The 14,720-nt window shown below is 39.0% G+C and overlaps 2 protein-coding genes across 5 annotated transcripts in view; both read right to left on the bottom strand.

Annotated features, from left to right (window-relative positions):
- The window catches only part of LOC108651980 (uronyl 2-sulfotransferase homolog pip), a 52,902-nt gene that overhangs the window by 7,002 nt on the left and 31,180 nt on the right, over nucleotides 1-14,720 (bottom strand). Inside the window, exons 3-6 of one of the 4 annotated variants that reach the window (XM_089259011.1) lie at nucleotides 8,223-8,281; nucleotides 797-1,356; nucleotides 563-717; nucleotides 217-501 (exon numbers count right to left, since the gene is read on the bottom strand). In XM_089259011.1, the coding sequence (XP_089115137.1) occupies nucleotides 275-501; nucleotides 563-717; nucleotides 797-1,356; nucleotides 8,223-8,281 (1,001 nt within the window). In that variant the 3' untranslated portion in view covers nucleotides 217-274. The other 3 variants (XM_030386794.2, XM_018101945.3, XM_089259012.1) reach the window with 3 other exon arrangements.
- Nucleotides 1,627-2,749, bottom strand: LOC149091447 (uronyl 2-sulfotransferase homolog pip-like). The gene is made up of 3 exons (XM_089259016.1): nucleotides 2,195-2,749; nucleotides 1,983-2,137; nucleotides 1,627-1,878 (listed from the first exon to the last, which is right to left on the bottom strand). The coding sequence occupies exons 1-3, from the start codon at nucleotides 2,653-2,655 to the stop codon at nucleotides 1,673-1,675; spliced, it is 822 nt and encodes a 273-aa protein (XP_089115142.1). The 5' UTR covers nucleotides 2,656-2,749; the 3' UTR covers nucleotides 1,627-1,672.

The raw sequence follows: 14,720 nt of genomic DNA, 5'->3' as shown, positions 1-14,720 counted from the left end.
TCAAGTTTTATTTGCAAAGGCTTGACCATATATAGTATGAAGTCAACTTAATTTAAGACCAGGACCTAAGCAAGGGTAACTAAATATTCCCACATAGATTTAAACATTTCATTCCTCTCAGCTTTAGAGCATTTAAGAAATACTAAAGTTCAATGAATAATCCTATTAAAATAATTTAAATTATATAAAGAAATAAATATCTTGTTCAATATCTTGTTTTATTAAAATAAATTGGAAAAATTCGATGCTATATCTAGACTAAGTGCCACACTAGCTAATCCCTGATGGCCAGATCGTTGCCCGCTTTCAGCTCCGCTAAACTATTATCCACACGCATCAGATCATTGAGTTTTAGTGCCAGATATTGTTTGTGCAGTCGCTGGCGACAGAATTGATAGAACTCGATTTCACGCGTAAAATTGCGTCGCACCATATTTATGATGTCCTCACTAATGTGAGGCTTCATCGGATTGTCGTTGGCCTTGGTCGCGTGAAGACCCGCTGCAAAGCATGTACTCATTAGGCAGGCCATATTTGCGACGGCAATCGTCTCTGTACTTACAGTAGTACATTTTGGAGGCGTCCGCAAAGTAGCGCGGCACATAGGCCTCCAGGACGGCCAGGGTTTCGTTGGTGTGCTCCCAGGTGCCCACGACCGCATATTCGCGTTCCACATTCTGCTTGGCCAGCTGCAGGGCCAGGCGCGAATTGAAGGGTCTGCAGTAGGGGGGTAGGGTGGGGTATTGAACGTGGAAGTGGAAAGAGAACCTCAACTAAGACATTGCATCACACTCACGTGCACTTGAACTCATTGTGGCCGCAGAAGAAGAGGGTCTGCCGGCGATGGTCGCCCACACGCTCCAGCAGCGAGCCCTCAATGTAGGTGCAGACCTTCTCGCCGCTCAGCACGCACTGATCGAATTCGGTGTTCACCCACTGGGGATTGGGCATTTGGCGATTGTTGCGCCGCCGGCCGGGCACAAAGATCCACGGGGCGCGTATATAATAATACCAACTGATGACACGATCCACCGGATCGCGCACCATATTGATGTAAATGGGTCGCGGCTGTTGGTACTTGGTGAAATTCAGATAGTTAACGTGGCTGGCAAAGACGGTGCCATCCTCGAGATTCACGATATTATCTATCCAGTCGGCCTCCTCGGCGCTGTCGAGCAGCGCTCGAATGCCGCCATTCTGTGGATCTTTCTCCACATCATAGTCGTGCACCTTGCCCAGCGCACGCATCAGCTCAATCAGCTGGATGCTGCCCGTTTTGGGCACACGATTATAGAAGACCACATCGATCTCTGCGTTCTTGGTATTATTCAGTTCATTGGCATTCAGCTGCAGGATCTGCAAGTACCGTTCGAGAGAGCCCTTAAAATCGAATCGCAGTACAGTGAGTGCAAGCAGCAAGCGGCTAGCCGAAACCCAACCTCAGATTAGTAGCGGAAAATGGAAAAGACTCGTTTGAAATTTTCTTCAATTCTAATTATAATAATTGTATTATAATACCAGATTTAAATGACTATAAAACATTTCTGAATTATGGGAAATTAATAAAGAATAAGTAAAATACATTATTTTTTCTGTATTTTTTTAAGAAATGAGTATTTTTTTTCTTCATTATTTTGAGTTTCATGAGTATAAATTCGGAATCTCTTGAGTTTTACATCTGTTTATTTTCAGCCGAGCTTTGCTCCTGCCCTTGGACTGCTTGCTTCCTGATGGCTATATACTGCTTATAGAGACGTTGCTTGCAAAAGTGATAGAGCTCAATTTCGTAGGCAAACTGTTGCTTCAGATAGGCCTCCACATCCTCATCTAGATGACTGTCGTGCGGCGTGGAATTTATCATAAATTTCTCCTTATGTGCTGTACACACACACACACACACACAAACACACAGAGAAAACATGTAAAATGGACATTAGGAAAAGTCAAGAAGGGAGAGAACGAGAGAGAACTAAGGGACCTACAGTAATACTGATTTGTGGCATCGGCAAAGAAACGAGGTATATATGCCTCCAGCACGGCCAACGTGATATTCGTGTCCTCCCAGGTGCCCACCACGGCATATTCCTTTTCCACATGCAACTTGGCGATTTGGGTGGCCATCTCCGAGTTGAAATTCCTAGAGAATGGCAGCAATTAAACCAACAGGCCCTCCACTAAGTGGCCAATTACCTACGTGCAAACATTCTGATTGCCACACAAATGCAATGTGAATCGCCGCCAATCGCCGTTGTAGAGCAAATGTGGATCGAACACACATTCGGGGGCGATGCGCTGGCGAACGCAATCGTTGAAGGACCGCTCGAAGAACTCCTTTTTCTCTGTGGGCTTATTCGGATTGCGCAACAGGCTATTGGCATAGATCATGGGATGGCGATGATAATAATACGCACTGATCACCTTCTGAATGGGATGCCTCACCAGATTTATGTAAATGGGTCTGGGCATATCGTGCTCCGTGAAATTAATCCAATTCGTATGCTCTACATAGGCCGATGGCTCCTCCAGCTCGAGCAGTTCCTCGGCAAAGGCCCTCTCTTCTTCGTAGTCATACACAATCTTCTTGGTGGGCGGTATCTCGTTGCGATAGGTAACAAAACCGTGCAGTTCTCCCAAATGGCCCAACAGCTTTGTCATACTCTGACTGCCCACCTTCTCGAGGCGATTGAACAATATGAAGTCGCGTTCAGCTTTCGGTGTATTGTTCAGTTGAGCCGCTGTCAGAGTACCCAGCTTGAACGGAAGACAAAAGAATTGCTAGTCATGCGAATCATGCGAGCGTGTGGCAGGGGCCGGGCTAAGCGAAGCGAGTTAGTGGAAGAGTTGAAGAAGTTGTGATCCCAAGTGAACTAATCTGGCAGCTATCAAAACTACTTTTGAAAGAGATCAGAGATCAGTGTTCTACAAGAAGAGCTTTGAAGTCGTATTAGATGAGTTTCGATTGGAGCATTAAAAGCAAATCTCTGATTTGCATTACAACAATTTTATATCTAAGCAGAGTTGAGATATTCGCTCAGAGCTCGGAAAACCATTCTCAGATCTCACATATATGCAGAGATTTCATATGAAATCATAGATCACAGCAATATTACTTTTAATCTGAGCTCGACGCTATAATGTCAGATCTTCTATAAATATAATTTAGATTTAATATGATATCTTATCTTCTATTCCTGCTAGCTCACAAAAGAGTTATTTATTCTTGCAGCTGATTTGTCAAGTATTCAAAGCCTTCACAATAAAGAATATATTCACACACACACACATGCTGATTCGCTCTCTGTTTACTGAGTTTTAAACATTTATAAATTAACATTTTCCGATCATAATATTGGCATTTATATGTATGTAATACTTTGTATGTACTTTGTAATATTTCTAGTATTTTTTTAAATGTATATACTTTTGTAAACCTGTTTGAATGTTGGTATTTTAACTTTTGAATATTATCAAAATTTTACAAACAAATTTTACGGCGGACAAACAACGCTTCAAAAACAAAATCCAATTTTTGATTTTTATAAAAAGTAAGAAAAGGTAATGAAAAATGAAAAAAAAAATCGAGTATCTAATATCAATATCTTTAATGATATTGAAGTTTTGCTTGAAAAATTCAAGTCAAGTTATCGATAATAAATTATAGAGAAGTAAAACATGATAAACATTTACAATCTCAGGTCTCTTATGGACAACAGGTCCCACTACACGATATATAATAAGAACTAATAAGCCCTGAAATATATACTAGATGATATACTTCACTGGGCTGAGGGATAGAGAGAGAGAGAGACATAGTTAAGACCACAAAAGGCTTTATAAACAGACTGAGCTGGTGACAGTCTGAGAGTAAACAAATCTATTATTTAATTTACGAATTTATTGAAGCTTAGTTTATACGCGTATATACATATTTACAAATATGTATATATATATGCACGTCTGTTTAATACTCGTCGTCTTTAGCATCGTCGTCGCGCATCTCCGGCATCAGCAAATAGTCATCATCGCCAAAGCGTTTGCCGTTGCCAAGCGCTGCGTACTGCAGATAGAGACGCTGTTTGCAGAACTCATAGAACTCGATTTCGTTGGTCAGATTCTTGCGTAGGATCTGACGCGTCTCGTCGCTCACGATGCGCGTGACATTGTTGCGATTGATGCGGGACAAGTGCTCCTCACCCACTGCAAAAGCGACGCAAACTTTAGGAATCCAATCTCAGCACTCAAAATATAACTCAAATGGAGCTTACGATAGTAGGCCACCTTGGCGTGGCGAAAATAACGCGGTATATAGTGCTCCAGCACGGTCAGCGTGATGTTTGTGTCCTCCCAGGTGCCCACCACGGCGTATTCCGACTCCACGGTGTGCTTGGCCTTCTGCATGGCCACGGGCGAATTGAAGGGCCTGACTCGGGAATGGGGAGAGATTCAGTGAGAGCTGTTGCTCCGAGCCCTGCCCTGACTACTTACATGCACAGCTTCCTGTTCATGCCGCAGAAGAACAGCGTCTGTCGGCGATGATCGCCCGCCGGATTCTTCACCTGCATCTGCTCGAAGGTGCAGTGCGGATCGCGATTGCGCACACAGGTGTCCAGGTCCAGGTTGAGGAACTCGTCCGATGGCATTTTGATCGCTTTGTCGCCCAGCTTGGCCTTCATGTCATTGTAGTACCAGCGCGCCCGGACATAGTAATGCCAGCTGATGATGCGCTCGATGGGATCTCGCACCAGATTTATGTAGATGGGGCGTGGCATCTGGAATCGGGTGAAATTGATGTAGGCTATGTGCTGGCTGTAGACGTGCGGCATGGGCCGTGTCAGCAGATGGCCGATCAGAGTCTTCTGTTCCTCCTTGGGCAGCATAATGGTCTCCTTGACGCTGCCCTTGTTGCGGGCGTGCACGAAGCCGTTGATCTTGCCCAGGCGACGCATCAGCTCCATTAGCGACTGGCTGCCCACCTTGGGCACGCGATTGAAGAAGACAAAGTCCGCCTCCGCCTTTTTGGTGTTGTTCAGCGCATCTGCTGCCGAATTGAAACCAGCCTCATCATTATCATCATCATCATCATCGTTGGCGTCATCATCGTAAAGATCATCTTCTTCGTCATTCCTTGGCATCGCCAGCTGCCTGTCGTGCCCGGCCTTGTGCAGATGATTATGCGATGTATGCGCTATGCCATGATGGTCCAATTCATCGTACATCTGCTCGCCACTTCTGCGCGAGTGGCCGTTGCGGCCATGTAGCTGGAGTAGGTTTGGTTTGGTTTTTTGTTAAAGATCTAAGCTGTATGTAGATCCCATGCCCAGTTCCTGATTCAAGCAACACACTACACAGTTAGAAGAGTTTTGAGAGTTTTGAAAGGGCCCAGGCTGGCCGAAAGTTAAAGTAGACTTTATTCTTGAAATCTTATGCGCTAATTGTTCGAACTCTGCGCCATTTGCTGCACTGCTATAAACTGCTTATTCAGACGCTGCCTGACAAACTGATAGAACTCGATTTCCTGCGTCAGATTGCGACTGAGCAGGGCGCGCGCCTGCTCGCTGAGGGCGGGCCTGAAGGCATTCCGATTCACATTCTCCATATTGCTCTGCATGGCATAGTAGAGGTCTGTGGCGCCGGCGAAATATCTAGGTATATATGCCTCCAGCACACGGAGCGTTGTATTCGTATCCTCCCAGGTGCCCACCACGGCGTAGTGCTGCTCCACATTCCGCTTGGCCTGCTGCATGGCCGACCGGGAGTTGAAGGGCCTGCGAACGGGGGGCTTGTGGTGAACACGGCTGCGCTGCGAGAGTTGCTCGACGAGTTGGCAGTGACTCGAAGTCGTATGATGTTTAAGGAATGGACTTTACTAAGGATTCTCTTGACCGGATTGAGCAAATATTTTTATATTTCTTATATTCATATGACATGTGTGTAATCTATTATCTACTTCTTATTTATTCAGTCGAATATGCAATAAGAAAATGGGCTCCAAAATAAATAGATTTAAATGGATCAATAATAAGTGGATTTTTGGCTACGTAATAATTTAGAGTTTCATTAATTGAACCAAGCAAATGTTGTATTTTAGTTATAATCGTATCACTTTTTTTTTTCAATCTAACTTTTGACAAGAATGTAAATTTTATTTATATTTTGCTTTTTTTTTTTAGAGTGCTTTACTATAATATTGATTTTGACTTCACAAAAAATACATAAAATAATATAAATACATAAAAAAATTATATTATAATATGTATGTATTATATATTATTTTCTCAACTAATAATAATAATAATATACATTTTGTATCATTCAAAGCTTATTCAGCAAGATTAATGATTTATGAAGTAACACATATTATTTTCTCAATTAAATCAAATATAAATAAAATTCTTAAATAGTGATAATATTGATAATCGAAAATTTTCATTATCCAAAGCTTATACATCAAGATCAAAGAGTATTCAGAGAATTTTCTTTAAGAGCAATTTCACATTCCTTGCATCAAGCCGACTCTTGTCACCCATAACTGATCGAGCATGCCTCCTGCCAATATTCGCTCATGTACTCACATGCAGAGCGCCCTCTGTTGGCCGCAGAAGAACAGGGTTTGTCTTCTGTGATCGCCCAGGTGATTCATATCCAGCTGCTCGTACACACACTCCGGATCGTGTGTGAGAAGGCAGCGATTGAAATCCTTTTTGAGCCACTGCACAGAGGGCATTTTGAACTTGCTGCCAAAGGTCTTGACACGATCGGCCAGATACCAGGATGCGCGCGCGTAGTAGAACCAGCTGATCAGCCGTTCGAGTGGATCCCGCACAAGATTTACATAGATGGGCCAGGGCTGGCCGAACTCGGTAAAGTTGAGAAAGGCCATGTGCTTGGTATACGAATTGGCTGTGCTGCAATTGAGTATCTCGGCCTCCAATAGATGGCGTGCAAAGCCGGTATCCATGAGTATCGTTTCGTATAGCTGTTCGTGATCGCGACGCGCCTGGAATTTGTTGCGCTTGGCCAACAGCTTCAGCAGCGCCATCAGCTTCTCGCTGCCCGCCTTTGGCACTCGATTGAAGAATAGTGTATCCAGTTGAGCTCGCCGCGTGTTGTTCACCTGGGCTGTGCTGGTCAGGTGTTGTAGCTGCCGGTATGCGAAAAGTGCCGATGCAGTTGTCCAAGTGTTGTCACACACACACACAAGCACACACACGAATACGGGACACAGGAAAGACGAGTGGGTAGCACAACATGGTAGTACATAAGCAAATGGAACACACATACATATGCATATAGACAGAGATGGAGGCTATAAGCGGATTTCAGTTGAAGCAACAGGCACAATTGGGCTGTGGGGCAATAGGTAACCAGTATTATGCATCAGACTCGGGGCACACTTTTTCATTTTTATTTATTTTTTTATCATTTTATTTGCCTATAAACCCATCGGCGTCAGCGACGCATTTTGCGCAACTGACACTTGGCTAAATGAAAATCCTAGTTGGGGACTTACCTTTTACGCGTTTACGTTTCATAATTATTAATCGAATTTCTATCACTTCTACGATGATGCAACTGGCGCATCTGGCACTAACTCAATCAAAATTTAATTGCAAAAAAAAAAAACAACTAAAATACCTGCGCTAGCAAAAATTCCAAGACTGAGTCAAAGTGTTGTTGTTGTGTTAGTGTAAGGAGGAGAGAGACAGGGAGAGAGAGATAGATAGACCAGAGTAAGAGTCACAGCCTGAGCAGCAGAGCGAGCGCTAAGGACTAACTAAAGTTCTAATTTATTGTATATAGTGTACATGTATATGTGTATATGTATGTGTGGGTGCATGTGTATATGTGGTATGTGTATGCGTGTATGACAAAGACAGAGAGAGAGGTACAGAGAGAGCGTGGGAGCGAGAGCGAGAGCGATTGCTATGGCATACGATGAACAACCCATACGATGAGCGAGAGGGCAAGAGAGCGCGCGAGAGTGAGAGGCAAACAGCAGGCAAAAGTACGCACATTGTCATAAATATCAAACACCAAGGAGCCAGAGCAGAGCTACCTTTTTAGAATGTTTTGGATGGTTGCGTTGAAGTCGATTTCGATTTTCTATTTTTTTATGGCCAACCAAAATGCATAAATGTTGACGACAAATGTATGGCAAATGCGAATCGGTAAACATATATATATATATATGTATGGCTATATAGAAAGAATTGTTCGCTTACCTGGCCAGTGCTCTTCAGATATTGATAGGTGCCATGGAGCGTATTGATATCATCGTGTTCTGCAAGGGAAAGAAGAATGAATTATAGGAGCATATTTTGAAGGCGTTTAAAGTGCTGCGAGAGAGAGGGAAAGAGAGATGGAGAAAGGGAGACTGAGAGAGAGAGGGAGAATGAGAGAGAGACACAGCAATGCCACTCTCATCAAGCTTTTCTTGCATTTTGTAATAAGATCACTTTTATAAGGAAAATCGAAATCAGATCTCTACCTTTGATCTGCCGCTAGTTACTTTATAATTATTTTTAATATCCAATGTTTTCTATATTAGTTTAACTATAATCATACAAATATTTTTCTTTTTTTTTTCATAAAATAAAATAAGAAAAAAATATTTGTCTTTATATTTCTTAAAATGAAATAAAATAAAATTTGGCTATGCATCAGCTCAGCAAGTATTATAAAAAAATATATATGTTTAAAAAAAAACTTAGAGAAATCGATTAAAAAAAATTTAATAAGCAGCAGAACACGCCCATATAAATTGTAAAAAATTAAAAATAAATATATGCAATCCATAGAATATAAAAAAAAGATCTGAATATCTACATATTGAAATTCTCTTAATTTTTGGCTTATTTTATATTTATTATATCTACATACATAGTATTTAATAATATATCATAAATTATTTGCTTTATTTATTTCAATCAACATAAAGGTAAAGACTGCTCCAATTTTGTTAAGCTAATTTAAACTACATATACATACATATATGTATGTATATAACTATCAGCAATTGCTATTGATCAAACCGCAGACCTTTCAATTTCCTCAGCCCACATCAATTAACTTTCCGCACTCACTGTCAATTTATTACAATTATTAGCTCATATTTCTGCATTGACCTCAAACGCTCACCGAGGGCAGAGCCGAGCACCGCCCCTTGCGGGATGTCTGCCACTACTTTTACTTTTCTTCTTCTTCTTCTTTTTTGCTCCTCAAAAGTGTTTATGCAATATTTGCGATAGGGGAAGAGCACTCGATTGGCAAGTGGAGAGACGGCCAGAAATATTAAGCGAATGCAAGTGAGTGCAGTTAAATATGCAAACTCATGAAGATTCCTTTCACTTTCACAGCGAACTGCAGTCGGCAGGATGATCTACCCTATCGGGGCATATCAGATCCCGTCCAGTGAAAAGCCTTATTAGCCATGGCACACTGAATGCTGAATGAATGTCTCTTTCAATGTGTCCACTGCGAATTACGCCGCGTGTTGCAAGGGCAATTAAAATTTAAATGGCCACGCATATGTCAGGCGTCGGACGAGGGGCGTAGAGAGGCAGACACAGAGGCAGAGATACAGACAGAGACACTCTTTGTGTGTTGAGCGCTTGCAATCGCTCGCTAAACGACGGCAATTCAGCATTTGGACAGGCGGAAAACGTCTTGATTATTTATATAGTTTTTCTTCTGCCTGCGGTAAGTGGCTTTCAGTGGTGTGGGTAGCCCGCACCACTTTCGTTTGGCGCGCACAGCATTTCATAATTTGGCCGTTGAACAAGGAAGCTGGCCTCCCCTTCGAGCCGAACAAATGTCCAACAATGCCCATAAACCAGATTCGATATGTGCGTTTGGATGTGGTCTGGTTTTGGTCATTGGTTTTTGGTCTGGTCAGTTTCACTGAGTGATCTCAATGAAAGTCCCCAAGCGGTATATAACGTGTTTTGCAGCCAGGCCAAGCCAAGTCACTGAACCAGAGTGAAATACATTTTGTGGTCTGCCCAGGCCACAGTGAAGCCTTTTTGCTTCGCGCCTGGTTTTACTTCTTGTTTTATTTTTCTGGCACTTTTTGTGCGGTCTTGAAATTGGGTTACATGCATGTGCATGTGCATGTGCACAGAGCCGTATGCAGCTTGCAGTTTGCAGCTTGTAGTTTGCATTAGCTACACCCTCTCAGTTACTCGACAATTGCTCGAATCCAGTTTTTGTTTTCTTACTTCTTCTTCTATTCTGGCTGCTATTGCAGCTAGCTCCGGCTATTGGCCATTTGTGCATTCATTGAAGGTGAACCACATTACAAGTGTCAGCAGCGAGAAGGCATAGAAAGAGACATGTAATGAGATTATTTACCCACTCAATAGCTAGACACAATATATATACCATATATAGATTGGCAACGTAAAATCACAAATGACGAAATAATTAAAGTCAATTGCAGTTGAAGTGTTTTTAAGTTTGTCTAATTTATATTTAGATTTTAACTCTTTAATTTCTTTGACTATATATAGGTAGAATTTTAAGGGATATAAAGCACAGCAAATATTTTAAAAAATATATATATATATTAAAAAACTTTAAAAATTGCTCAAATTTCTCATACACTCGAGCTAAATATTTATTAAAAATTTAAATGAAATAAAACTTATTTGTATGATAATTAAAATTTATTTGCCGTTGTATTGCTACAAAGTTCTTATGAAATTTATTGCTAGTTTTTTTGTCTCTATTTTGCCAACTATAAATAAAAAATGTTTAATATAAAAAGTAAATAATATATAAAAATAAATAATATATTAAAGGTAAATATTTATACAAAATTCAATTGGCTTAAAATTCATCTATTTTTGTATATATTTTAAATTCTATTTTTCCTATTTTTCAGCTTAAGTTTTATCAAATATAAATATATATATATTATATTAAATAACACTAAATTTTATTTCCATAAGACTCAAGTCTTTTTGCTTTCATTTCAGCCTAACTTTTGTAGTAGCAGCTACTTGGCTTCGCCCCTTGTTTGCAGCTATTATTTGCGCTATTTTTTTATGCAGTTTCAACAGCTTTTAACTATAGTCTGGCTAGGCATAGCCCAAAGGCCAACTAGCTGGTTAGGTGTCTATCGTGTGCTCCAATTGGAAATAAAGTTTCTGGCGGCTTAGGCCAAACCGCATTGGTTTTTGCATGCAATTTTATTTGGTATTGCTATGGTTAATTCACTTATAATATTTACCTATTAAAATTGTATAAAATATGTTTGCAATGGGAAGTGTTTAAAAGCACTTGAAGAAGTGAAATATAAGGAAACGAATAACAAAATAAATTAAAAAAAAAAAAATAAATAAACAATAATAATAATAATATTTTGTTATAATATTATGTTTGGACCAGTTAAGATTTATATAAAATATAAACCTTAATTTTAAAAAATATATACATATATGTATTTCAAGACGAAATAAGTCTCCATTCAATATTTTTCTGCTTAAATCCAATAAATAGCTTAATCAGCAATTGTTTATATTAACACTCTCGCTTAATCACACTATATTATCTAGATTTTGACTACAAAGAACTGTTATCAGCCATATAAAATATATGGTTATATATCAACGGCAGTAATCTCCTCAATCAAATCTCACACTTTAGCGGCACTTTTCAGCCTCAAGAACGAAGTGCCAGCTACCTGCTAACTGTGTTAACATGCTCATCAGAGCGAAAATAAGCCAGAAGTCAACAAGATAAGACATACACACACACACACACACCACATAACGTTTTACCTTGTTTGTTAATTAGCCCAAGTCAAGTTCAATGCGACTGCCATAAAAGTGTATACATATATGTATAAAAAAAGATTAAAAACAAAAAACAAAAAGAAAACAACAACAGCTAAACACCTGAAGGTGTCATCGGCTTGACTTGTGTGAGTATTTCGAGTGCACTCGCATTTGTTTTTCAAAGTCGTGCGAGTCAATTATATGAAATATTTATGAATGAATAAACGAATGCTTGGCTTAGGCTAAATGGCAGCAATTGTTGGAGACAACAAAAAATATCTTATCCACGTTAAGCGAAGGTTTTTCTCTCTTGTTTTGGCCATTAGCCATTTCTCATTGGCTTTGAGCCCAAAATAGACAATTTGTAACTGTCGTCTGAGCTCACAATTGACGCGTGCGCAGTCGCAGACAACAACAACAACAACCACAATAACAATAACTGCTAGAGTCACAAGCATAACCGTGGACTCCACAGCAGCTGCGCAACGACAACCCACAACCCACAACCGGCTGAATATCTTCGTAGTGGAGCGCATCTGCAGACAAAGCGACGTCAGAGTCGGAACTATCATCATTGTGATCACATGTCTGCGGCACAGTGGTGCAAGCGTGGTGCATACTTGCCACAAAATTTGGCATATATTTACGATAAAATAATTTAAATAATAATAATTAAAAAATAATTTTATAATAATTGAATAATAATCAATAAATACTTAAGAAATTATGTAATAAAATAAGTTAAAAAATACAAATTAAAATTAAAAAATTAATAACAATACATAAATAAATAATAAATAATGAAACCAAATTACATAAAAAGACAAAAAAACAATTAATAAATGCAAAAAAAAATTTATATATAAAAAAAATTAATAAATAAAAAATAAAGTAAATGTATTACTGATTAAATATAGTTAATTAATAACTAACAACATAAAAAAAGAAGAGAATTATATATATATGTATAAAAATAATAAATTTACAAACGAATAGAGAAATTTATTAGTTTTAGGTTAATGATTTTATTATTATAATTATTTTAAAATATATTATTAATCAACGTAAAAATACATAATAAATAAAAAATCAAATAAATGAATAACTGAAATGATAAATTTCTTAATTTTAAATAATATATAACTAATTAAAATACTATTTATTTCTGAATTATTTGAAAAATAAAAAATGAACAATTGTTAATTCAACTTTTTCTAAACATGAAAAATTCAAATTATTATTTTTAAATTAATAAATAATCATTTGTGTATATTTTCTTTACTTCTCTCATCTCCCACTCCACTGTGCTTGATTCACTTGGCTTTTATGGCTAGCCATCAGCGCACTTTGGCGTGAAGCAGCCGTGTCGCATTATCCCCGCCATCAATCCCCCCTCCTGCCGGCGTGCGGATCTATCCACGTATGAATTTGTCCGCTAGGTTTTCGGCATACTAACGTCTCGACTCTCGAGTCTCGACTCTCGGATTTCGCCAGTGGCAGCTGCCGCCGTAAGCAGCTCTGACTAATTTGCAAGTGGAATTGCAGGCCTAGACGAACTCGCGCTTCCGGCATTGGAATTAGGGTCTTGCATGCGGAAAGTTTGATTTGATTTCAAATGAACGTATTCCGCTGCAGCTGCAGTCGCAGCAGCAGCAGCAGCAGCAGCAAGAGCAGCTCGCAGTAATAATAGAGTTATTAGTTAGTGAGCTGATTGGACATAAGTATGGGCCTGCACTGCCAAGATTCTAATGATAGGCCCGATTGTGCTATGGCACCAGCAACTCGCTGTGCTTGAACACAACTCTTTAAGGTATACAAACAGCGACATGCTGCCCGGCTCAACTGGGCCGCGTTGCTCAAGTGGCGTTCGTGACGCCTCAAGCTAACACTTTCGGGCAGCGAGTGCAAAGAACAGTGTCAAGTGGCACTCAAATTACTTTGTGTAGTTTCAATTGGCCTGTGAAATCTGATCTAGCTGTATGTTTCTGATATGGGCTGACCAAATGCAACAATTGAAAAAGAAATTTAAAAATAGTCGATAATTTATATAGTATTTTGTTTCATTTGGAAAATTTTATGAATTATTATTTTTATTATTATGGAGCAACATAATACTCAAATAACTGCGTCAACTTTTCTTACAGTGCTTTATAGCTTTATTTGCATGACTCGCTTAAATAAGCGAGATCTAAAATAGCTCGCACATTGGTCTGAGCTCTTGAAAATTTTGAGCGATTTGACATTGCCTTAGAATAAATTATGGAGCAATGTCAAATGGAACGACCGCGGCGATCAATTGAGGAGCTCTCGTTGCAAAGAGGGCTGAGCATAGTCGGCAAATTGAATCATATTAGTTATACAGTTGAGTTGTAATCAATATTATTTTATTTCCCTTATTATTATTATAGCTATTAGATAATTAATAATGAAATGGAAAGTTTTTTAGAGAATATCAAGCGGTAATTATTTTTTGCTAACTTGAGAGACTGCTGTAATATTAAAAACATTATTTATAAATAAAATAAATTGAAAAATTTTCTACACTAATATGGAATATAGAATATGGGATATGGGATATGGAATATGGAATATGGAATATGGAATATGGAATATGGAATATGGAATATGGAATATGGAATATGGAATATGGAATATAGAATATGGAATATGGAATATGGAATATGAAATATGGAATATGAAAAAAGAAATATGGAATATAGAATATGGAATATGGATTATAGAATATTGAATATGGAATCTGGAATATGGGAAATGAGCCTTGATAAGAGACATGAACTTTTTTTTCTTCTATTATAGTTTTATTGCAGCTTTTGTTGTTGACTCTATAGCGCATGTATAAGGGTACCTTAACTATTAAATTGGCTTTATGCCGTTATTAAAAGACATGAACTATAAAAGAAGTGCTTAAATTCAATATGAAGA

The sequence above is a fragment of the Drosophila navojoa genome, chromosome 4 (genome assembly GCF_054131105.1).
Source record: "Drosophila navojoa isolate 15081-1374.11 chromosome 4, UAZ_NAV_1.0, whole genome shotgun sequence".
NCBI lineage: Eukaryota > Metazoa > Arthropoda > Insecta > Diptera > Drosophilidae > Drosophila > Drosophila navojoa.
The sequence above is the reverse complement of the archived record's forward strand: the minus strand, read 5'-3'. Positions and strand labels throughout refer to the sequence as shown.